The 14,570-nt window shown below is 34.1% G+C and overlaps 1 protein-coding gene and 1 pseudogene across 1 annotated transcript; one reads left to right on the top strand and one right to left on the bottom strand.

The window, feature by feature from the left end:
- Positions 1–431: 431 nt before the first annotated feature.
- On the top strand, positions 432–4,417 carry LOC132626967 (probable LRR receptor-like serine/threonine-protein kinase At3g47570; annotated as a pseudogene).
- Positions 4,418–4,632: 215 nt separating this feature from the next.
- On the bottom strand, positions 4,633–9,225 carry LOC132626968 (receptor protein-tyrosine kinase CEPR2-like). The gene is made up of 3 exons (XM_060342006.1): positions 8,819–9,225; positions 5,277–7,943; positions 4,633–5,143 (listed from the first exon to the last, which is right to left on the bottom strand). Exons 2-3 carry the CDS (start codon positions 7,840–7,842, stop codon positions 4,827–4,829), a joined length of 2,883 nt encoding a protein of 960 aa, XP_060197989.1. The 5' UTR covers positions 7,843–7,943; positions 8,819–9,225; the 3' UTR covers positions 4,633–4,826.
- Positions 9,226–14,570: the final 5,345 nt, after the last annotated feature.

Raw genomic sequence — 14,570 nt, 5'->3', positions numbered from 1 at the left:
TCACATTAACAACTGCAACGTTTTTTTTCTTGCTGATTTACTTTTTCTGTTTTATTATTTTCATTAACTTAATTATTCTTATGTTATCTTTATTCAAGGGACTTTTAATGATTATTTTGGTCTTTTAACTACTATTTTGTGTATTCATTCATAATTTCATAGGTAGTGGAAGAGACTCAACTTTTAATTAAATGGAGTAGTTTTACATTTTTGTAATTAATATTGAAGGAGCTATTGTTTTTTGAAGGGTGAAAATGTCATTAAACTTTTGAGGGACTTTTTAGTATTTCAACTTCTTACTTTGGAGCTTTTCACTTTTTGTATTATATATATATATATATATATATATATATATATATATATATATGATATATTTATTTTAGGCGTTTAAAATTAGCTGTTTTGTATAATTGTTCTTAGATGAGAACAGAGAGCTTCATTTTCCCTTCATTCTCTAACAAATTCTCCAAGTTGCAAGAAAGTTACAACAACCAATGACATCTTTGCTCAAAGGAAAAAAGAAAAAAAGAAAAAAAAAAGAAGGAAAATATAGACTTGACATCGTCTATACACTTCCCAAATTGGAAAAAAAAAATGCTTTTGTGCAAATTTGAAAACAATATGTTTGAAAAAGGAAATTGTTTATAATGACCCTTAGTTGACTTTTTGTGCTTCAAGTGTCGAAATCTCTCTCTTTTCATGCATTATATATAACACTGTAAGATAGCTCTCCAAAGTACACCTTCTATCTTGTTATTTCTTATCCTCTTCATCTCAAAATGCATCAAACTCCAACAATAGTCGCTCTAATTTTTCATCTTCTATTCTTCTATTTCCTCTCTAAGTCTTGCGCAAAACTCTCAGCAAATGATACTGATCATTTGGCCCTTCTTTCCTTTAAAAATGCAATAATCTCCGCCCCACTCAACATAACAACTTCTTGGAATTCATCTAGCCATTTCTGCAATTGGATTGGCATAACTTGTGGCAACAAGCACCGTCGAGTCGTTAGGATTCTCTTGAAATCTAGCAAATTGGTTGGTTCATTGTCACCTGCAGTTGGTAACCTTAGTTTCCTCAGGGTACTCCGGCTCAGCAATAACAGTTTCACTGGCCAAATTCCTGGAGAAATAGGCAAGCTTTCAAGATTACAGGCATTGAACTTAGCAAACAATTCCTTTCTTGGTGAAATACCAAGAAACATATCACGGTGCTCGAATCTTGATTTTCTTCATTTAGGCAATAACAAGCTAAGTGGTAGCATTCCAATGGAGTTGAGATCATTGAATAAACTTGAGAATTTGCTTCTTCAGGTGAACAAATTGACTGGAGAAATTCCAGCTTATCTGGGAAATCATTCTTCATTGTTGGCAATTTCACTAGGAGATAATCAGTTACATGGAAGGATACCTGATATTTTTGGTGGACTGAAACATTTGGTGTTTCTTGATTTTGCCATGAATAATCTCTCTGGAGGTATTCCTATGTCAATTTTCAACTTGTCGTCGTTGGACACTCTTCAGTTAAATTTTAATAAACTTGAAGGGGTCCTTCCATCAAATAAGGGGTTCAATCTTCCAAGCATTAAGTTCTTTCTCCTTGTGGGAAATGAACTGACAGGAAACTTGCCTGCTTCACTACTAAATTCCACATCACTTATGGAGTTTGGTATCGACGCCAATAATTTCACCGGAGAAGTGCCAGCCTTTGGAAGCCAAAAGAATTTGTACTGGCTTGGACTTTCTCAAAATCATTTTGGAAATGGAATGTTGGATGATATGAATTTTATGTATTCCCTGCAAAATTGTACTGGGTTAGAGCAGCTAATACTGGAAAACAACAATCTTGGAGGAGTACTGACAAAATATATTGGCAACATGTCCAATCTTTTGCGGTTTTCTATAGGAGGAAATCTCATCCGTGGAAACATTCCCACAGAGATTTCACAACTTGAAAACCTTCAAGTACTTAGTTTGAAGAGAAATAATTTTACTGGTATGATTCCCAAGTCGATTGGACAACTAAGGCAACTTAGTATGTTACACCTTCACCACAACAAATTTTCAGGGGAGATTCCACATTCGCTTGGAAATTTGACAAGGTTGATTGAACTCAATTTGGGATCAAACAACTTGCAAGGTACTGTGCCATCAAGTCTTGGAAGCTGCAAGTTCTTATCGCGCTTGTATCTGAATGGAAATCACCTTGGTGGTCCTATACCGAAGGAAATGTTTAAGCTCTCCCTTATAGAATTTGACCTCTCAAATAACCACTTGATAGGGTATTTTCCTGTAGAGATTGGCGCTGGAAACTTGAATGGATTGAGAAACTTGATATACATGAACCTTTCATACAACAATTTATCGGGTGAAATACCAAGAAGCTTTGGCACTTTGACTACTTTGACGGAGCTATACCTTGGTAACAATGCTCTACAGGGAGCTATTCCTTCATCCTTGTGTTCTTTGAGAAGTCTTGAATATGTGGATCTTTCTCATAACCACTTTGTAGGGAATATCCCAAATTTTCTGGATGATTTCTCCTTGAAGTTCCTAAATTTGTCTTATAATGATTTGGAGGGTGAGGTACCTTTGAAAGGAGTTTTCAGAAACATGAGTGCTGTTTCAATTGTTGGGAATACTGAGCTATGTGGTGGTATTCCAGAGTTCAAAATGCCAAAGTGCAGCGACAAATTAGTGTCTAGAAGACGAAGGTTATCTCATAGATTGATAACAGTAATGCTGATTATTGGAGGATTATTGGCAGCAACGACTGGGGGACTTGTTCTTTTCTGGTGTGCTAAGAGAAAAAAGAGGTCTACTTCATCAGAGAATTCATCGTTGGACATGATCCCAAGAGTGACTTACAATACTCTTCACAAAGCAACTAATGGCTTCTCTATGTCAAACATGATTGGTTCGGGTACATTTAGCTCAGTCTACAAAGGCATTCTAGAGGAAAATGGAAAGTATGTTGCTATAAAGGTACTCAAACTCCAAGTTAGGGGAGCTTCTAAGAGCTTTCTTACCGAGTGCGAAGCACTAAAGCATATCAAGCACAGAAACCTGGTAAAAATTTTAACCTCATGTTCAAGCATTGATCACCAAGCTAATGACTTCAAGGCTCTCATTTATGAGTTCATGGCTAACGGTAATGTGTCAAATTGGTTGCACCAAAAAGATACAGATGGTGAGGAAAGTCATGAGCCTAGAACTTTGAACATGCTACAGAGACTCAATGTGGTAATTGATGTGGCTTCTGCATTAGATCTGGCACGCCATTGACACATCGCGATATCAAACCAAATAATGTGCTATTAGATGAAGATTTTGTTGCTCACTTAGGTGACTTTGGACTGGCCAAGTTTCTGCCAGACGCTGCACATTTGCTCTCCTTAAGCCAATCCAGCTCTCTCAATATAAGTGGGACCATAGGATATGTTCCGCCTGGTAACTCTTCTCCCTCTTCAATCATTTTATATTTATGAAAGTTCTCTCCCTTCTCTAAACATCATTCAAATGAAACTACTGAATATTAATATATCCTATATGCATCATATGGATTGGTGTATCATATAGTCTTGTTTTAATTTTTTTTTAGTTTGGTTTGGTTTGGTTTGATAATCAGAATTGTTTCCTAAGCTGGTAAAGAAATTAAAGCAAGTAAAAATTTATGTATTTGGCTAACTTCTTATGCTTTTAACTAAACATTATCAAAAATAAAATTCTCTAGAAATAGTAAAGTATGTGAAGTTATGTGATTGTGAGAAGGCTCTATTTACCCAGAGAAATAAAATAGTCAAAAGACGTCTCTGCCTGTTGCAAGTTTCTAGTTAGTATCCACAGTTTCCAAAATCTTTCTATTCACTTGGACTTACTTGAAATACTTATCAAGTTTTGTAATTCATGTACTCGCAGAATATGCTACAAGCAATATGTTTTCAACCTATGGAGATGTGTATAGCTATGGAATTCTACTGTTGGAAACATTTACCGGAAGAAGTCCAACGGATGAGATTTTCAAGGATGGTCTAAACCTTCATGATTTTGTTAAGAGAGCTGTACCTCAGCAAGTGAAAGATGTTTCTGATCCTATACTTGTCTATGATGAAAGGGGCAGACTGATTAGCACCAATAAAACAATTGAGTGCCTCTCATTGATTTTTCGGATTGGGATTGCTTGTTCAGTGGAATCTGCAAAAGATCGCATGGACATTGCCGATGTTGTTAATGAGTTGAGTGTAATCAAAGATGCCTTGCTGAGGAACTAGCAATATTGACAATGAAGTTTTGAGTCTCATAATAAATATGTCTCCCATAAAATAGGTGTTAAATTCTCACAATCCACTTTTCCCTTCCCTTTTCCTGATTCCCTTATGTAATGGAAAAAGTTAAAAATAACCACTGGTTTTGGTTTATTTTGTTTTATTTTATACTAGATCTTCTCTACAGATTTTAAAATATGTTTTTCGTCTGTAATGATTCGATGAACTTATATAGAAATAGACAAAACTGTCAAAAATATAAACTCAACAAAGAGATGGCTAATTAGAGAATCATTACGGAAATGTCTGCAATTACCCTGTGCAGCTGCTGATTCTAGAGTTTTTCAAGAGAATTCCTGCAATTCAGCTAACAGAAATATACTTTCCATTTTACGAAATGAACTTGTACAGACAAAGTGGGATACAATTTTACATGGTATATGCATTATGAGAAACCTATAACTAGAATGGAGTTTGAATTTAAACTATATGGTAAAAGGGAAACAGAAAACTACAGAGAATCTTTCTCATTTTTCTCACATTTGCTTGAAGAACTAAATGTTCAAGGTTCAGCATCAACAAGCATCTTGACTATTTCTTTCATGCTGGGGCGTAAATTAGGGAGCTTATTAGTACATAAAGCCGCAACCCTCAACACTTTGATCATGTCATCTTGGACAAGCTCGGAAACCACCCTTTGATCAAGAATTTTCAGAACACTTCCTTTGTCACTTAGGTGAGTTGATGCCCAATAAACCAAGTCTTTCCCTTCTCCATAGGCTTCCTCTGTTGGTTTTCTTCCGGTTACTAATTCAAATAGCACAACTCCAAAGCTGTATACATCACTCTTTTCTGTCACTCTGAAAGTATATGCCAGCTCTGTCAATAAGACAAATACAAACGCGGTGTTAGAAAACTAGCAACTTTTGTATTTTCGTGTGTATGCAAATGCAAGAGTGAAAATAAAAATAAGTGGGAACATAGTGATTGAGTTTCCCTCTTTGAAACATACCAGGAGCTAAATAGCCGTGAGTGCCTGCAAAGCAACTGAACTCAGAGCCTCTAGAGGAAATTTCTGAAACTTTTGCAACCCCAAAATCAGAAACTTTCGCTTCGTACTCCTCATCAAGTAGAATGTTTGTTGACTTGATATCTCTATGAATAATAGGAGGGAAACAATCATGGTGCAAATAAGCAATTCCCTTTGCAGTTCCTACTGCAATTTTATACCTCTGGTGCCAGTCTAATTCTGTCTTCCCAGCCTTGACTTCCCGGTGTAGTGCCTCAAATAAATTACCATTTGGCAAGTACTCGAAAACCAACAAATTCGAACCTTCTTTAATCAGACTGGCATACAATTTAACTATATTTCGATGCCTGATCTTGCCGAGAATGTCCATTTCCCTTGTCAAAACTTTCACCCCATTTCCTTTCCAAAGCTGCTTTACAGCCACTGTACCACAACCTCTCTTCAAATCTAACCGATAAACTTTTCCTGTGCCTCCACTTCCTATCAATTTGTCCTCATCGAAATCACAAATTTCATCTACATCTAGTTCCACATGTTGGAAGCTTTCAAGCTTCCATTTTGGATCCATTCCCTTTGCTTTCCCCAATCGCTCTTCTGGATCAGCTTCAGCGTTGCGCTTGTACTTCCAGTAACTCACAAGCATGAAAACACCCATTAGAACAGCCAAAGAAAGTAATACAATGCAAAACACAACTAGTTTGCTCTTCATTAACTTGTCCTGAGCAGCCTTTCCACTACAAACGCCCAAGCCTGAGTTCATTGTAATCCTGATGCTTTGATCAACACAGAGCCCCTTGTTTCCTGCAAATGCTTTTTCTCCTCCCACCGTCAAAAGATCTGAAGAAACTCCTCCTGTTAGCTGGTTGTTTGAAAGATCCAATGAAGACAACTTCAGGTTATCCAAGTTTTTTGGAATGGAGCCAATGAGATTGTTACTCGAAAGATTCAGAGAGTTCAACGAGGCCATCATTGACAACGAACTGGGAATTCTGCCTGTGAGAAGATTCGAAGCAAGATTCAAGTCTGCCAACCTGGGAAACTCCCCAAACTCTGATGGTATTGATCCGGAAAGCGAGTTTTTCTCCAAATGCAAAGATGAAATTTTCTTCAATGTGCCAAGTTCAGATGGTACTGTGCCTGAGAAGTCGTTGTTATCCAAATATAGCCTTTCCAACTGTGTGAGGTTTCCAAATTCTTTTGGAAGCTCACCTGAAAATTTGTTGTTTGATAATAACAACTGATTCAAGTTATTAGCAGCGCCGATTCCAGGAGATACAGTTCCATTGAAGTTGTTATCACTGAAATCTAGCATCATGACATTTGGAAGCCCCCATACACCATCAGCAATTTTGCCAGAAAGTTGATTCTGACTCACCCTCAATCTCTGTAAAGGCTTGCATGAAGCATAATTATCTGGAAACTCCCCTGTGAAGCTATTTTCTACAGCTAACAAATTTTGCAAGTTCTCATTTTGGCATAAATATTTTGGAAATGCACCACTAAACTTGTTCTCAGATATGTCTATGCTGTTCAGTGGCGAAAACCGGCCAAGATTTGCAGGAATTTCTCCAGAAAAGCTGTTCCTATACACAGAAAGGCCAATAAGATGCTGCAAATCTCCAAAGCCTGAAGGGATTTCCCCAGAGAAATTGTTCTTGAATATTTGAAGAACTGTTAAGTTCTTCAAGTTGCCAATCCCGTTAGGTAAAGTCCCATGCAGCTGGTTCACGGATATATCAATTTCCTGCAGATAGGAGAGGTCTGCTAGTTCCATTGGCAATTCACCAGTCAAATTGTTTCGATAAAGCTCAATCTTGAAGAGATTTTGCAGCTTGTTTATAGACTGTGGAAACTTCCCAGATATCTGGTTTCTTGATATATCTAATGTTCCTAGTGCCTCCATTTCAAAAATAGACTCTGGAATTTGTCCTATCAAATTTGAACCTGCCAAGTATAGCCAATACACTTTCTTTAACTTCCCAAATGAATCAGGAAGTTTACTTTCAACATAGTCATTGTCACCAAGGCCTAGTGCAACCAAACTAGTCAACTCTCCAAACCAAACTGGAAATTGTCCAGAAAAATAATTTATTGACAAGTCTAACACCTCCAACTTAACCAAGTTGGATAAATCAGGTAAGGTACCATTCATGTTATTTCCAGTAACATTCAAGACTTTGAGATTGGTACAATTTGCCAATTCACTTGGAAGATTACCAGATAGTAAATTTGAAGGAAGCACAAGTGAAGTAAGGCTTTGGAGAACAGAAATTGAAGGGGAAATTACACCAGAAAGGGACTTGTTGTCAAGTGAAATTTCAGTGACTAGGCCTGTGTTACGATCACATTGAATTCCATAGAATTGGCAAGGGGAATCTGAATATTTCCAAGATTCCAAGAAGTTCAAGGGGTCAACAAGCTGTTTTTTAAATTCAAAAAGAGCTTGTGTCTCTACAGACAATGAATTAGATGGCTGGAAAAAGAAAATAAAAAATATTAAGAAAATAGCAAGAATTTGGAGGGAGTGGAGATTTGGTATTCTAGCCATTGTTGAATTAAGGAAGGGCTAAAATGTCATTTCATAAGGGGAAGAGAAATCCAATATGGAGCTTCATAACAGACATGATGGGTGCCCATTCCTGGAAGTAGCTGAAAGAAGAAAAGTAGCAATCAGTAACCAAACAATAAAGTAAATAAAGGAGTATATAAAAAAAATACTGTAAACAACAACATATAACAAACCCCTTTTACTTAAAAGCAACGTATACCTAATCAAATGTTTGTTGTATAATTTATCTTCAATAGGATATCACTTAAGGAATAAGATAACTTAGGAATTCAATAAGGGACATATGAAAGATGCTAAGCAGATATGTACACAAACAATACATACAGGGTGTTGGCTTATGTTAAGATGTCAATTTGTATTTAGTTGTGGATTATACTGTAAATGAATTTTTATCTCACCTAAAGTGACTCAAGTATATAATGTTTCACTTGATTTCAGAGTCTTGGTTATTTGACAAGTACTATATTAAGAATGGGATAGAAAAAAGCACCAGAAAGATTAAAATCTTGAACTGAATAGTTCTGAAACTATAGAGTGCTAGAAACTTATTCTTGAATGAACAGATAGGGAGATTCTAATATGACAAATTATCAAAAAGAAGAGAGAAAATGAGTGGCATATACAGGAAGAGGAAAAAAAGAAAGTGGTGACAGAGAAAGAGCAAATAACTTTCATAATTAAGTCCTAAGTACTAATATCATTTACTTTTTCCTATAATCATTTCACACTAATTGAATTTAACAGAAACAGAGACATTCAGTATACGGAAGAAGCAAATTAAAACTAAAGAATACATATACACTGTAATAACAAAAAGTAGAATGCATCTTTGTTATTAAAGGACATCTGATATAACTCAAATTATGTTACATACATAATATTACAAAAGACTATATTTATAAAAAGAAATAAAGAAGGAAGAATGAACAAATAGCTAAGAGGAAAACAGACATACCTAAAATAGTAACAATGCCTGATATGAGTAGTCTCAAGTTCCAGCAGCAAAGTCAGAAAACTTTCTTCTATCAAAAGAATTATTATACATGTTACAACCTTTGTTTTCTTCGACTTTTCTTTCCTCAGAACCCAAAGGAATTCAAAAGTTTAATGAGACCCCAAAAGGGTGTCAACAACATGAAAAAGAAAAAAGATTCCTAGGAAGGAAAAGAATGGAAATTGCAGTTTAAGAAGGAAATAAAGGAGTGTCAAGTTTTATGTTTGTTAATATCAACAAAGGAAAATGATGAAAGAAAATAAAAGAAGAAAGAGAGTATGGAAGAAGAAGAAGCTGACAAAATTTGGATAAAGAGAGAGTTGTAAGCACCTAACGAACGCCAAAAAAGCAGACACTTCAATTGAGACCCATCTTTACTCTATAATATGTAATCTTTATAATATGCACATATACATTATTTTTATATGAAAAAAAGATAGTTCGGTGCACAAAACATCTTGTATTATCAGGGTTCGGGGAAGGGATGAGATGTAAACGTATATCCTGTAAGTATTAGTGACGGCTTCTACGCTCGAACTCATGACCTAGAGATCTCATGGAGACAACTTTACCCGTTGCTCCGGCCTCCATCACCAGGGGCGGACCTAGTAAGCAGCCAGGGGGTTCATCCGAACCCCCTTCGGCGAAAAATTGCACTGTATATACAAGGTAAAAATTATTTTTTATGTATATATAGTAGATGTTGAACCCCCTTAGCTTCTTCATTTATGGTTTCTTTATATTTTTGAACCCCCTTGGCATAAATTCTGGCTCCGCCACTGTCCATCACCAGTGATATTCATAAAACTATAAGCATGTCTGCCTATAAAATTTATTCTTATACTATTAATGACATTTAATCACTATAGAAGGTTACTTTAATACTGTTGTTGATTCACACACTCACACTTATTGCAGAACATTTACTTGTGCGTGTGTGTAAAGGTCCCTATGATGGTTGTTTCAAATGGTACAACATTTTCTATTTTGGCTTCTTACTTTTTTCTGCCTTCTTGCTTGCTTCGTCTTTGGACATGAATTTGATGATATTTTAAAAATAGTATCTAACATTAAGTTAAAAAAAAAAAAAAAAGGTATTTAAAAATTAATGTTGCATTTAGACATGTATTTCACTTGAAAAAATGTTAAAAAGTTTAGAGAGAGAAATTTTTTTACTCAAAATTAATTAGATTGAAAAATTGACTATTATGTATAACCAAACAAGTTTTTGAACGAAAAAAAAAAGGGTTGAAAGAAAGCAAAATATTTGTATGTCTAACCGTGCTTATTAAAAATAATCTCCAATCCACCACGATCATGGGAAATATGTGGAAGAAAAAACATATCGAATATTATTAATGGAATAATTAACTTAAATAGTCATTCACCTAACCGTTTAAACTGACAAAAAGCCAGTGTATAATCTATGTACACCTGCTAGAAAAAATAATCAGTTAACCGTTTATTTATGTAAAAATCCCCTTCCTTTTAATAATAAACATGCATATTGGTGTCCTGCCGGAATAATAAATTAATCAAAAACTAAACATATTTTCCAATCTAAAGGTAAATGGACGTGCACATTTATTGTGAACGAGACGTATGCTGGAAAGAGGACGTGTACCGAAAATAACATGCACTGCTCATTTACGAAAAGGAACAAACGTTGGAAAAGAAAGACAAAAAAAATGTGTCATGTGAGATACTCCCTCTGTCTCATGTTACTTGACAACTTTCCGCACGCCCTCTTAAAAAATCATAAATAAAAAATTATTTTACTATTTTATTCATATCTCTCTCCAATAAATACATTATAATCAATATTGACTATTTTCAAGATCATTTAATACTAAGAATAAGATGAAAAAGATTTAATTAATTTTATCTTAATTTTATAAATGAACAAGTAATTTGAGACATATATTTTTAATAATATGGCCAAATAATATGAGAATGAGGGAGTAAATTTTAAGTGAAAAAGCATCCAAACGTGTGGCTAATTTGTTGGGACAACTGCAATGAAAATAATGAGATATTACGCCTCAAACTTTAACCTCGGCAAAAAAATAGGTATTCTCTTCCAGTCTATCTAAGATTTTGTAGGCAAAGTTTTACCTTCTTTGAAATAATGGTGCATGCTAGCTTGTGAGGAAATTGGATTTAGCTCCTCTTCATTTCTTATTCTCTTCATTTTCTCAAATTTCTATTTAGATTTGTGACACTTGTCCTATTTACATATTAATGGTCCAGATTTATCTAACTAATTAATAATCCTAAGCATGGTTAATATACCTTTATTATAAGGGAAAAAAAAAACTCTCTGAGTCTCTGACTTGGGTAAGAAATCTTCATCTAAAAAATTATTACTAAAAGGCGTCGTTTGGTTGGAAACAAGTTATCCCAGAATAACTTATCCTAGTTATCTTGGAATTAGTTATTCCACTCTTTCACAGGGATAAAATAACAGTACAATTCCAGAATAATTAATTTCGGGATTAGTTATACCACCATTTTATCCGAGTCCGGCGCCAAAATGGCATGTTTTTGGACCTTGAAGTCAAAAATGGTATGTCTTCTTTTTTTTTTATACTAAAATGGGCTTTTTGTTGGCTATCCAACGAAATGTTAACCCCATTTAACATTTCCGTCAAATGTAAAAAAAAAAAAAAAAAAAAAAAAGTATTTCGTTACATACCTGGCGAAATACATTTTTTTTTTGTATTTCGCTAGGTTACTAGCGAAATGTAATTCATTTTTTTTCCATTTTTTTTAAAAAAAAAATCCACTTTGTCGTGTGTTTTTTTTTAAGTTTCCTAAAATAAAATTATGAAAATATTAATTTTTTTTGACACAAAAAAATTAATTTTCCTGATTTATTGTTTCAGATATTTTAATTAATTAAAAAAATCCAGTTATTCATTTCTTTTCAAAAAGCGGATTTAAAAAATGAGATTCATTTTTCCTGATTCTAAAAAAACCATTTTCCAGATTTAAAAAAAAAAAAAATTGCCAGTAATAAAATTCCATAATTTACATTTAAAAAAAAAAAATAGTGTTGACGTTAGTCAAAGGGCATAAATGAGCCAAAAAGTTGAATTGAGAGGTATTTGTAGCAAAATAGATGAATGAAGGGTATATTTAGACCTTTTCTAATAGTTCAGGAGCATTTTTACCATTTTCTGTTAAATGTTTAACAAAATATTTGGGAGTTGACTAAAAGCACACCACTTATGCAAACATAACGCTCCATGTAAGAGAACGTATATAGTTTTAAGTCCAAACCTAAATGTAATATACTATTTTGATCCTTTTCTCGAAAACTAAACTGTAACGGCGCGATTAAGTCCAATAACATAGTAAAATACTACGTTAAGATTTTTTTTTTTTTATAAAGCAGTATTTTACTGCAGTAGTTTTGGAAACTTTAGGTTTAAGTGTTATATTTTTGTAAGGTTATTTTAGAACTTTATATGACAAGAAAATTAGTCAGCTTTATTTTCAAAAATTGAAACCACATAAGTGAAATTGACATTCATAGCTACATTACTCCAAATTTTTTATGTTGAAGTCTATTGCGCATCATCATATTATAAGTAAAGAAAACTGAAAATTTCCCGCCAATTTGGGGGAAAAATAAAATTGGAAGGGAAAAAAGAGGTTTTCTAGAAAATCGGCCCGGCTTTGCATTGCTAGATCTCGAAAAAATATGCAAAATCAATTTTTTTTTTTGCATAAATCGGATATCCGAGCGCAAAGTTATGACTGTTTAAAGTTTCACCAATTTACAACTACTATTTCTCCTATATTTTTTAACTATGTTTTTATCTAATTGAATTAGATTTATATTCAAAATAAAGTTATGTCTTGATTAAAAAATAACACGCTTGAATCAAAACCTTAAAAATAAAACACTTAAACATAAAGTTTCCAAACAAAACTTACTTCGGGCACCTTTTCAACCCCTAAAACGACGATCTGAACATCTATGTATCCTTGATGTATTGAGCCTACATTATTGTACGCAGAAAAAAATATCAGGTTCTATATAAAATATTGACATTTCGGAATCTTGACACACGACTAATCGTTGGTCAAAATATGAAAAACAAAACACTAAGTGTTGCCAAAAAAATAATAATATTAAAATAAGATGTTGCGATCTTTTTATGGAATAAAAAACACTTTTTTTTTTTTTTTTGTAATTGAACTTTCCATTAATCACCAAAAGTGTAATATTTACAAAACAATAGCTTAGCTAATCTCAGCTTCGCTACTCTCAAACAGAAAAACTCCAGTAGCCTAGCTATCCTAAATGAGCTATAAGCAGAAATGTTAAAGTGTACATCAGAAAATTAGCCTTTGCAGCAGCCCTTTCAAATCACCCTCCACTCTTGTGTTGCAAACACAAGCTACTTCTCTTGCAATGTTATTCAAGTCTCTTGCCTTGCCTTCAAATATCCTGCAATTTCTCTCCCTCCATATTGCATGAATGAATTTTGCATCTACCATTTTCACCAGCCTTGCTCTTATGGATCTGCCCTTGGTTTGAAGGAGAATCATGTGAAAAAACTGACTCCATGTTGTAGCAGTCAAAGGTGCCAGTTGCAGCACATTAGCAATCCATTCCATAAGTCTTGAGCAAAGTTGCATTCTCCAAATAGATGATCCCTAGACTCTAATCCTTGTGAACACATAACACAAGTAGTGCGAACTTGAATTCCCCATTTGTGTAGCCTGTCAACAGTCATAAGTCTTGCATGACAATCAAGCCACATAGTGAAGACAGCTTTAGGTCTAGCACTGTTTCTACATACCAAATGCCTCCATTCCACCTTCGGACAGTCTGGCAACAGTTTTAGGTATATTTGCTTGATTAAGCTCCTCTGTCCCTGCAATAAATGTTGAATTTGTCCCAAGGTATCTCTAGCACATATAATTTTCATTACCATCCAACTAGCAACTTGTGTGAAAACACTAAGTGTTCCTTAAGTGTGTTAATTTTTAATGCGTAACTTTATTTCGAATATGTTGCGATCTTTTAAAAATAAGATTTATTATACACAAAAAAATATACTTAATATTTACTAAATCATGCACCCGCATAGGTTCGATCCATGGTGGTTGGGATAAAAAAGAACGGCTAAACCGCCAAGCCAAGTTTGCGAAAGTGACAATGTGGACATTTTTTATTATTTATAAAGTTCACTAATGCCATCTAACTGGTTTTCATAAATTGAATTTCGAGCCTTGAAATTGACATTTAGAACATCAGTACCACGGGATTACCATCTTGAGATATATTTTTTATCACTAGATTTTTACTAAAGATGAATGAAAATTGTGCAACAATTTAGAGAAAAATTCAAATTGGATGGGAAAAAAGAGGTTTTAAAATATCCTAAATCGCGACTCGAGAAAAGGATCAAAATAGTATATTACATTTAGGTTTGGACCTAAAACTATATACGTTCTCTTACATGGAGCATTATGTTTGCATAAGTGGTGTGCTTTTAGTCAACTCCCAAATATTTTGTTAAAAATTTAACAGAAAATAGCAAAAATGCTCCTGAACTATTAGAAAAGGTCTAAAAATACCCTTCATTCATCTATTTTGCTACAAATACCCCTCAATTCAACTTCTTGGCTCATTTATGCCCTTTGACTAACAGTCAACACTATTTTTTTTTTAAAATGTAAATTATGGCATTTTATT

Source organism: Lycium barbarum, chromosome 2 (assembly GCF_019175385.1).
Source record: "Lycium barbarum isolate Lr01 chromosome 2, ASM1917538v2, whole genome shotgun sequence".
In the NCBI taxonomy this organism is placed as follows: Eukaryota; Viridiplantae; Streptophyta; class Magnoliopsida; order Solanales; family Solanaceae; genus Lycium; species Lycium barbarum.
The sequence above is the reverse complement of the archived record's forward strand: the minus strand, read 5'-3'. Positions and strand labels throughout refer to the sequence as shown.